Here is a 10,928-nt window from a genome sequence, read left to right on the forward strand (position 1 = left end):
ACTATTAATTACAGAAACATGAAAGAATACCATTTTTGGCTAATTTGTCAATCGGAACATGAAAACGCCATCCCAGTCATTAGAAAAATGCATGTATCTCACAATTAAATATAACTGTTGTGCAGAAAGAAACAAATGGAGTTAGCAATTCATTTCAAAAATTGTGCTTGAAAATAGATATAGGATTCGTGCAGGAATTTAGTGCATAAATCAATGTTTTTGTTTTCATTCAAGAAAGGTCATTTAAAAAAGAGTTTTGAAAGTTTTAATTAACAAAGAACAAGTACCAACAAAACGGTCAACACATAAGTTTATCGCCTATCTAAAAGATATTTCCTGTCCTTAAAAAAAAGTATTATAACTCATTTTAAGGGACAAATATTCCTGCGATAAACTTCAATCTTCAACGAAAAAAAAGCAATCAAAAGCTCTGTCTTAAGTGTAAAGATGACTCTAGTTCCACTCATTAAAAACTGTTTAGCCAGCCCGATTAAAGTTGACTGAGACTGGAATTTGGAAAGAAAAATTATTCACATTTACAGAAACTTAGGAAAAAAAGTAATGGAATGCTGAAATCATTTGAACTACCAAAATTATGAGTACTCTAACTACACTCAACTCTACGTAATGGCTATTAAATAACAAAAAGTGATACAATCTGTACAAGCAAGAAATGCAATAAATGTAATGTAGGTTCACCTGATGAAAAGTACTGGAGGAGTAGCTTGCCATATACCAGTTATTTTATTTTGACAACCAGAATGGCATTGCTCAAAGATACGTCTAACGAATTTCGCAGTTACTTCAGGCCTTTTCTTGACCAAGTTAAAAACGGCCAATCGTCGAAGTAAAGTAAAATGTCTAACTCGATGACTTGTTGCTGCTGAAATTCGTGTATTTGGATATAAAAGCTAATCAGATTTGTGTATGTATAGTGAATGGTATTATCATTCATCTGATGCATCTTCCGTGGTGTCGCGGCTGAACCGCCATACCTGTTCTCAGAAATGCTTATGATACAGATGAAACACTTTTTTTTTAGACTAGATAAATGGTTTTAGTCGGTTAACAGCTTTTTTTAGCCACTGAAAATCTGTGTTAATACATCTTGCTTTTGCTTCTAACCTGCCAAAATGAATATTTTGTGGAAAGTTTTTATGTAAAAGGTCCTAAAAATCAATAAAATTTTAAAATTATCTGAGTATACCAATTTTTCTATTTGAACATTACTGTCACAAGAAATTATAACCCCAAGCAAACGCGAAATTACTGCAAAGATACTAGTAAAATATGAAGGACAAAACTAATACCTGCACCCCAATGGGCAACAAAAGCCTCTGGATTACAAGAAATTTTGTTATCCAGTGGTGTTTTCTTTGGCAGTGAATGTCTCACAAATGAATCCAGCAGTGCCGCCCTCATTTCAACTGTTTCTGATTTATCAAGTATGTGTTGCAGGACATCTGGTGTTAGTGAGAAAACCAAGCCATGAATCCAATCAACAAGTAAATTTCTAAATAAAGTTGAAGAATTTCAGGTATTTAAATAAGTTTTTTCGAAAATAAGTTTATGAAAATTATACTTAATTAATCAATTACATGGAAAGTCTGACTGTCAAATTTTTTTTAAAAAGATTCAGTAGGCGAACATAAGCCTCGGAGCAACGCCACCGGTGGAAATAATTGTACTGAAGACTCGGGCTTTAATGAATCTGGTAATAATGAAAACAATCTTCAAAAAATAAAGAATTATATAAATATATATAGGAAATAACTAGAAAAATTCACCTCGTATCAGCCCATAATAAATCATCGACAGCGAGCAGTTTCGTTACCATATTTAGTATCATAGTAGTATGTTTCGCTGTTGCTGGCTCAGTAACAAGTGTTAGACTGTTCTTATCAATTAGCAAGCTGCTATTAGCAACAAAATTTTCATGTCTGAAATTTCTTTATCGAGTCACTTCCATAACATTATGCAAGTTTTTCAAATTCAGAAATGTTGAAGAGACAACAATTAACATAAGTATTTCATTGCGATGTATTAAAGAAACGACAGTTTAGCGAACATCAAGTTTCTTAAGACATACATTTTTCAAAATAGTCATAAAAATTCCCAATAACTATAATCACAAAAATTATTTAGAAAGAAAATGTATGGAACATTGGTGGTCAGAGTATTCTTGCTACGTAACAATTAAAATTGCTCAATTTAATACCGTTATTAATAAAGAAATAGAAAGCATTAGAAACTTACTTTTCACTATGCGTTTTGACAATATAAAGTAAAGCATAATGGCAGCCAGGATAATTAATGATAAATTGTTTCCTGGTGATTGGTGTTTCCGTCATCAGGAATGTAAAAAGACTTGGTGAAAGACCCATCATCTGGAAATCATATTTAATGATTCATTATACGAGCTACATTTTTTCAACAAAATCTAATAAAAGACCACTTTGTTTCAAGAGGAGATGATAACTGACAAATAATTCGAGACAAATAATTCATTGCATGACTGAGTCGTGCGTATCACAAAAACCAAAAAACGGCAACCATAAGGATCGACAACAAAATAACTCATAATAAAGCTATTAGGAAACAGAAAAGAAAAAACCTACAGCGATAAGTGAATTTTTAACGATTCCAAGACTGTAGAGAGCATTGAAATATATCATCAGCTTTTTCTCTATCATCAGACTATTATTGCAGTACGCCTCTACTTCAGTTGCTTGCAACATATTTAAGCAGTCTGCAAATTCATATACAATAACATGGTGTAACCGCGTATCTGGCTAATTAGAGCAATGTATATTAGAAAACAAAGAGGTCAAAATCAGCTTCATTCGACGAATAAAAAAAAAACTGTACTGCGGTCACGTATAGGTCTAAATACAGAGATTTTAAGTTTTTAGTTATTCTGCTAAAATTGAAAGAAGAGATGCACTGACTAAAAATTTTGCGAGTCACAGACAATCTAAAAAATGAGAACACTAAATTATGTACGAGAATTTTCTATCAATTATAATTACCGAAAATGTTGGCAAATGAGTTTGTTCATGGAAGAGAAAAACTTACTCCGCACATCCTCCCGAACTTGATTATAAGCTACTTGGAGTGTCGACAAATTTTTCGGTGCCAACAGCTTTCCTAAAACATTCCCATATGCTTGCATAACTTCCTGCGATCTTTTAACAACATGATTCAAAGGTCCACCATCACCGACAACATAATTCACAATTTCCACAACCATTTCAGGTGTTATGTTATCAATGATCTGCAAAGAAATAAACCTTAATTTAACGGAAGCAACTTTTCCCTTGATTACATTTTCAAACTTCACTGATATAATTTCAAAAAAAAGGAAAAAACAAAAAAAAAAGTAAGGTTAATTGGTAAACTATGCACTATTTGACATTCCAATTTTTCTGCGCTATATTCACTCCAGAATGCATTATTGACATTTAGAATGCAAAAAACCAGTTTCAATAATTTAGATGTAATGTACGGTACAATAAAATATGAAATGAAACTTGACATGACATAATCCATATCGCTCAAAATACGTATTAAAAAACAAATGGGAAATTCAAAAACAAACACTTTACCTTTCCACTGCATCCAAGTATCTTTAACATCGACTTTTCGTTTACAGACGGATGTTCAAGCATTATTTTCAAAGTCTTCATTGAATCAACCAAAAAATCAAGCTTCGGACATATTTTTAAAGCTACACATAAAACTTCAGCCATACATCCAAACACAGTTCCAATTTTGGCAGCAAAAACATCGTCAAGATGAGTTAAGAGTCTAATGATACGCCCAAAAACCTCAAAAAGTTTACAATAATTTATCATGATAGCAAAATTTAAGGAAGCAATTTTTAAGACGATAGGAACAGTTCATACATGCTTCGACGAATCCACATTGTGCCCGTATATGATCATCGGCAAAAAATGTAAAAGCTAAATGAATCTTTTTTGAAGGTTTGCATAAAAGACGAATGCGATGCTCAAAAGCAAAGGATGCATCTTGGACAAAGTTAACAGTTCTGATGATCTTCGTAAAATGTAAAACAACCGAATGCTTTTCTAAAATTTGAGGGATTTAAAGAAACTGTGCATTAAATTGGACCATAAATAGACAGTTAACCTTTTCAGTAAAATCTGATACAAGTGGACTGACAGCAGTATTCATTACTTCGAGCATTGTTATTAAAGCCCGCAAGATCGCGGCTGTTTTTGCGAGCATATTTTCTGGTTTCGATTCATTCACCTTGATATCCTATAAATTAACGCTGTCACGATGAGGGCATAACTTGGAGCAGGAAAATAATGATTTTTTAAGGAATGCAAAGTATACCGAATTAAGGCAAAATATAATAAAGTGACAAAGCTAGTATAATGTAAAATATATAATAAAACTGAAGGGAAAACACGAAGTTTGTCTCATATGCAAAGAGGATTTGAAACCATGGATTTGATCGGTAATAAGCTCTTAATAAACACCTATTTGTCTTCCAACTTTATATCGTAGTTTGGCTTTCAGAAAAAGTTATTTTAATTCTTGGAATTACCTCAATATATGCACTTGCATCATCAAGGAATTGTTTCATAAGCGTTACTGCAGCCGGTACAGCACTATGCCAGTAAGGACGTAGTTCAAAAAGCATCTGATGGCATTTATCTAACACTGCAATCGGTTGTTCTGGTTCAATATACCATCCCACCGTAAAATCGACTATGTCCTGAGAAAGATTGCTTATATCAGTAAAAAAAAAGGCTTAAATTCTTACTGCGAAAAATTTTCGCAACGTCAGATCATAGCGATCTAGATTAGGTATTTTACAACAAATCTGATTTGCAGCTTTCCTCAAGATTCAAAATTAGAATAAAGTCAACATATGCCGCAAATCTACTGCCAAAATGAATCCAAATAGAAATAAATCGGCACTGGAGACACTTTCGACTTATCAGCATGAAAAATTGTTTGATGACAAATTGTATAGAAAAAGATGGGGAAGTGAAACATTTTTGCACCCATTGACCATATCAATAAATTATTAAATGAAATTCAAAATCCAAATAAGCATGACTACTGATATGGGAGGGCTACACTCGAGCATTAAAAACACGCCATATCCCATTAAACTTCATAATGTCTTGCGTGTTACGATAAAAGGAGCATAAACGAACAAAGAATACAGTAAACTAACATCAAAGCTATGCTTAAAGATTGCAGGAAAATATTTGGAAACAGCTAAACAGGTATCCAATAATGATATAAGCACGACGGAAGAATCGTTAACTTCAAGCCAGTTCTTGATTGCAGTCATAAGTGCCTGGAAATGGTACAAAAAAATTATAGAATCTACAAAATATACGTGAATGAGAATGATTGCATTCTAATTAGAATGATTGCATTCGGAAAACATACGATTAAAATCACAGCATGCTTAAAAGGAACAAGAAACGTTTAGCGGAGGAAGTCTGTAATCTGAGAAGCATTCTCCGGTAAAAAGTAAACGGCATGCAAAAGAGACATAACATACATCGATATCCTGAGGCCTAATACGAGACTGCCATGCAAAAGTTCCAATCATATTTAGTGACGAAAAAACAGCCTTCAATACTAGCGCCTTGTCATCTTCATATTTGTCAGGGATAAGCTTCGCTTCACTTAGCATTATTTTTAGGTATCTGAAATCAAAAAGATATGTGGGCGACTTCTTGAATCACTTAAAATTATTCTGATTTAGTAATTTTCAAAACAAATGAATCCTCTTGATGTAAGAGACCAATAATTTTGACACGCTCCACAGAGTAGAGACAGCAGACGGGGGAAAGTAAGCATTTTCTGTTACAGTCATATGAAGCAAAAAACCAGAGAAATTGTAAGTAACAATAGAATGGGGAAAGTTTCAAAATAAGATCCATTAGCAATGAAATCACCAGAAAACGGGATAAGGAATCAACATTTATCTATTTATGGAAGGTTGTCTCAACATGAATGATTTCGTAGATTTACTCATTATACTGTGAAAACATGATACAGCCCAAAGATCCAAGACAATCAGAAACACAGCGTTTCACTTCGATCTGTTGTCGAGTTTTAATGCAGTGTAACAAATCTTCGATCAATTTCTTCCAATCATATCCAATATTCTGTAGATAAAAACTTGTTACAGAAGTGCAACAATCTTTTAATCTTTTTTCAAAAGCCTATCGACTTCGAAGTTTCTTGAATCTTTTAAAATTATATTAATAACTGCCCTATTATCGTCATATTCATCATTACAATACCAATGACAACCTCGCATACTAAGGGATAAAATCATAGTCATTATTTCACAACTGATAAAAGTTCTCACTAATAACACATACAGTAACATCACTAGCAAGCGTTAAAGTTTGCTGAAGTTGTTCGCATGCAGCAAGGCGTTCATCTTTGGAATAACTCTTTTTATCGTTCACAATCTGAAAACAATTAATCCAGTATCAACTTTAAAGACAAACATATACACTGATTTTTTTTCATTGTCTATAAGCAATACAACCAAATGCATTTTTGCGTTGATCAGTTTTAGACTTCGAAACAGAATACTCCAAACTTTACAACGATTTTAAATGAGAAACGAAACTGAACAAACCAAAAGAATGCATCATTTAACATGGGAATTAAACGAAACTAGTAACTTATAACTTCATTTGACAATTTCCTAACGTGAGATTAAATAACCTATACAGTTCCCAAAGCAGCAATATATGTTAAGCAGCATTTGATCACCTTTTTTACTACTAGTAGTCATGATTTTAAGTAATGCTTTCCTATTTATTTAGTTTCTCCATTTTTGTTTATCGCTAGTTTCTCTATTTTTATTTGTCGTCATTTCTACCGATCTCACTTAACAGCAAGCTGAATTTAACAGGGTGTTCTAATTTCATATCCATAGCAAAACTTAGATTTATTCGCAAACAGCAACAAACCCGATGTACGAGACTTTTCACTTCCACATTTTTTGTTTGTTGAACATCCATGCTATTATTCACAGCGTTTGATTACGATCCAGATTACCAGTCAACTTTGCATTATACCACTTCAACAAACGTGAACCAGTACACCGCCGATTCATGCGACCCATGAAACAATTTAACTGTCTAAAAATAAAATAATCACATTTTGATAAAAAAATGAAGATATTTGAATATCGATCTTACCAGCTAATTCAGTGCAGTAATATTTTGTGCACTTTATAACTATGGAACTTCATAACTACGCAACTATGCAGCACATGCAACACCTACAAATGGCAGAAATTAGGAATGAAGTTAGAATTCAAGTTTACAACGAAATTTAATTTGTAAAATGTAAAATAAATAAGTTGCACATTCACTAAGAATAAGTAACTGATACGAATTAATAAGAAAAGTTGTTTTTATGAAAATTTCCCAAACACCATGAATAATTTAATCCAACTTCCGCCCTAAAGAACAAAAGGATAAGATACAAAAGTACGAAATTTTGAAATACAAATGTGGAGGTCACGACATACTGGGGGCAATGGTGTAAGCAGATGACAAAAGTGACCTCTTTCCTACACTCCCTTGCTTGCATTTAGTTCCCCTTTCTTTTCTCCTTCAATCCCTATGTTCGCTAATTTCTTTTTTAGCTATGAAATAAATAACAATCTGTTACAGTAATAACATACAGAAATTAATGCCAATAATTTAGGGTTTAAAAAAATTATGACTGTTAAAAATTATGACTACGACTGATTGTCAAACGAATTGTCAATAAGATTGCATCGGCAAACCCCGCCTCTTCTGATATCGTGACAAAAACAACGATGTTGCTGATCAGTTTCAGCAATATTGACAGAAATAATCAGTGAAAAGGGAAGACAAGCAGGGAGGCGCAACATATATATGAAATACATGTCTTTCCATTGAAGTGATCCGGGTCAAAGCTCCGATGAATTACTTACTACTAGCACTAAGCTCAATGAATACGAGAGAAAGAAATATCTTAATAAGCGAGACAGAAATAACTGATAACAAAGAATTCAATAACATGTTGTTGTGACCACTAATAACCAGAAAGGTCAAAGGTTAACGAAAAGAGTAATTAGAAGATATGGCCGTTATGAAAATAAAGGCCAAAGTTGAAGATAATATAGAAATTATTCGTCATATTCACCCCCCAACTTTCCAAATGTTTGTCAAACGAAACCAGTCGATATTCCCCTGTAACCACACCCGCAACAACAACAAACAACCAGAAACATTCCTGCACATTCGAAAAACATTCGATCCGCCAGCCGACAGACCGACTTAATATGCTACAATGACGAGAACTGCAATCCGGGTGGGATGAGAATGGATGGTCGTAACGATTGTAGTGGTCTTTTACTGTAATGAGAGCGGACTGCTGTACCATATATCATTGAGATTGTGTTAGTGGCAGCAAGATGACAGTACTGATGTTATCGTGTCAATACCAGTACTGTAATATTAGTACCTTAGTTGCAGTACTAATAGAAAATTTAGGGTAATCAGTAGCAGGTTAAACTATATGGATGAAGCAAGCAATAAAACAGTTTGGGAGATTTTAGATCAATCGCTGTAGGGACATTCTAATCTGCTCTGGCAGTTCATAATGAGGCTGTCCAGACTGTCAAGAGTTAGTACTGTAACTAAGGTACCAATGTTACGGTACCGGTATTGAAACGTCAATTTAAAAACATCAATTTTTTTTTGATGTCTTGTTTCTTTGAGCTATTTCAATAACTTCATTTTCCCAATTAGGCTCGCCTATCGGGAGACGAACGGGATGAGGAAAAGTGGAGAAACTTGAAAAATTCCGAGAGGTTTCAGACAAAATACTGCAGGAAGAAATGGAGAACATAAAATGAAATTCTTTTGGTAATTTCATTTTACTGTACTTTTCTGAATATCAGCGGTATCAATCTATTATCAATTGAAATTATTAAAATTCCTTGGACGTGGATTAGTTTGAAATCTGTCATTCTTTCAAACATACATTTAATTAAGTTATTTTCAACTTATCAAATACTTGAAGCAAAGTTTTCAACATGGCAACATCCTATTTAGATGAACGAATTATTTTGGGATGTAAACTTCAAATTTACGAATGATGGAAAGGTCGAGAAGTTCATAGGGAACAGAGAAATAACAGGCTAATTTAAGTTTGCACACAACAGTGTTGACCTATTAAATTTGAAAGTATGGCAGTTGATTCTGCAGGAAAAGTATGATAAAAATAGGATAATAGATGTTAGTCTAAATCTTACTGGCCATAAGAGACACTGGCCAAAGATTCTATTAACATATGACAATAGCCGAAAATCTCATCGATGCTTAATGAAGATGACATAAAACTTGGTTCAATAAGCCACTGAGGCTAATTTCATAAGTCTTTACCTCCCAATCATATAATTCTCTAATTTACCTGAGCGAGTGCAAAATATTTTTTGGTACCAAAAAGGATGTAGTTTTGGCCACTAAATTCCTATAATTTAATTATCAGATTTTTGTTTTTTGCTTAGAATTTCTTATTTATTATCCTTTTCTTTTCAATATGGATTGGAAGCGCTTTTTTGAGGCCAAATTTTGGTTGCATATCGCTAATAACTTTGATAAAACAATAGCTATAACTTCGGTAAAAACAAGCTAATAACTTTGCTAATAACTTTGACAAAAAACTTTGGTGGAAAATTAATAACTTTAATAAAAATGCGAGAACTTGTCGAATACCTTTTCAATAAACTTGCAATTTGCAATAGAATTGTACACGATAATTATTTCTCTCAGTTCAGATATTTTGAATTGCGTCAGGTACTCTTATTATCATTGGAACAATAATTATCTCTCTTTTTCTAACAATCTTTTCTCTTTTGATTTGTTTCAAATTATAATGATATTATTATCAAGTTACTGATAAGATTTAATCATTATTATCACCGCTGCCACTGACATTGTTGCAACAACCTAATATATTGAGGAAATATCACCGCACCAATGACTGATTTAAACATATTAAGATTAAATATGTTTAGCATTCATCCTTCGAAAAAACTAAACAATAATCGTAATATGGACGACGAAATACACATAATATTTCCTCTGATCATAATTATTAATTGTCATTCTGTGATTCGATTTGAAAGGATAAAGAAGCCATGGACGAAAATATTTGTCATTTTATTGAAGCGATGCGGAAATATTGAATTCTAATTTAGATAAAAAAATTGATTGCTGGTGACACTTATATTTCAGTCAAAAAGCTAGTAAAGAATTTAGGAAAATTACTGCTTAGCTTTAACTCAGGATTACAGTAACAGTGACCTAATCCTGGATCAAAGAAGCAATGATCTAACCCAGAACCAAGAAAAGATATTTCAAACAAGAACAGTAAGGGAGATATCTGAAAATAGAATAATTACGAAATCATCGTAATCATTCTTGATATTGTTTAACCTTTTTCAGCTAAACCGCTATAGTTCAACACGATATCATATTTTAATAATTGGCTAACTGCCATATTTCTTCCCAAATGTTTAATTAATATAAATTTTAACTAAGCACACATTTCAGTACAACGATATCTCTGACAAAACATTAATATAATTACTAGCTTATGCCAAAGTGAAGTGATCTGTCCTTCCTCATATCCCATGTCGAAATACGAACATGAACAGAGGTCGTAGAAATTTTAGATTGAATTCAGTTTGAAAAAAAAAATTTCTCAACCCGACAATCTTTAGCAAGAATTAATCTGTAGTTGTTTCCTGATTGCTCAATGAAGTTCAAAGTAACAACAACAACAACAACAACAACCGTTTTCACATTCCGGTGAATTCGGAAAAACGTTAAGAATACGGATAATGCAAAGCAGTGCAGTTATGCTGATTT

The 10,928-nt window shown here is 32.9% G+C and overlaps 2 protein-coding genes across 2 annotated transcripts in view; one reads left to right on the forward strand and one right to left on the reverse strand.

The window, feature by feature from the left end:
- LOAG_16705 (hypothetical protein) overlaps nucleotides 1-7,034 on the reverse strand; it is a gene marked incomplete at both ends in the record, with an annotated part of 17,061 nt that extends 10,027 nt beyond the window's left edge. The window contains 14 exons of the mRNA XM_020449355.1: nucleotides 700-883; nucleotides 1,311-1,513; nucleotides 1,788-1,940; nucleotides 2,257-2,387; nucleotides 2,619-2,749; nucleotides 3,076-3,274; nucleotides 3,606-3,827; nucleotides 4,150-4,281; nucleotides 4,574-4,744; nucleotides 5,213-5,338; nucleotides 5,549-5,696; nucleotides 6,025-6,161; nucleotides 6,381-6,473; nucleotides 6,984-7,034. Of these exons, the coding sequence (XP_020307121.1) occupies nucleotides 700-883; nucleotides 1,311-1,513; nucleotides 1,788-1,940; nucleotides 2,257-2,387; nucleotides 2,619-2,749; nucleotides 3,076-3,274; nucleotides 3,606-3,827; nucleotides 4,150-4,281; nucleotides 4,574-4,744; nucleotides 5,213-5,338; nucleotides 5,549-5,696; nucleotides 6,025-6,161; nucleotides 6,381-6,473; nucleotides 6,984-7,034 (2,081 nt within the window). The remainder of the gene's footprint in view (nucleotides 1-699; nucleotides 884-1,310; nucleotides 1,514-1,787; nucleotides 1,941-2,256; nucleotides 2,388-2,618; nucleotides 2,750-3,075; nucleotides 3,275-3,605; nucleotides 3,828-4,149; nucleotides 4,282-4,573; nucleotides 4,745-5,212; nucleotides 5,339-5,548; nucleotides 5,697-6,024; nucleotides 6,162-6,380; nucleotides 6,474-6,983) is intronic.
- Nucleotides 7,035-8,130: 1,096 nt separating this feature from the next.
- On the forward strand, nucleotides 8,131-8,331 carry LOAG_07368 (hypothetical protein; the record flags this gene model as incomplete). Its single annotated transcript, XM_003142901.1, has 1 exon — nucleotides 8,131-8,331. The coding sequence occupies one exon, from the start codon at nucleotides 8,131-8,133 to the stop codon at nucleotides 8,329-8,331; it is 201 nt and encodes a 66-aa protein (XP_003142949.1).
- Between the last annotated feature and the right edge of the window lie 2,597 nt (nucleotides 8,332-10,928).

Source organism: Loa loa (assembly GCF_000183805.2).
Source record: "Loa loa unplaced genomic scaffold supercont3.14, whole genome shotgun sequence".
NCBI classification, from domain to species: domain Eukaryota; kingdom Metazoa; phylum Nematoda; class Chromadorea; order Rhabditida; family Onchocercidae; genus Loa; species Loa loa.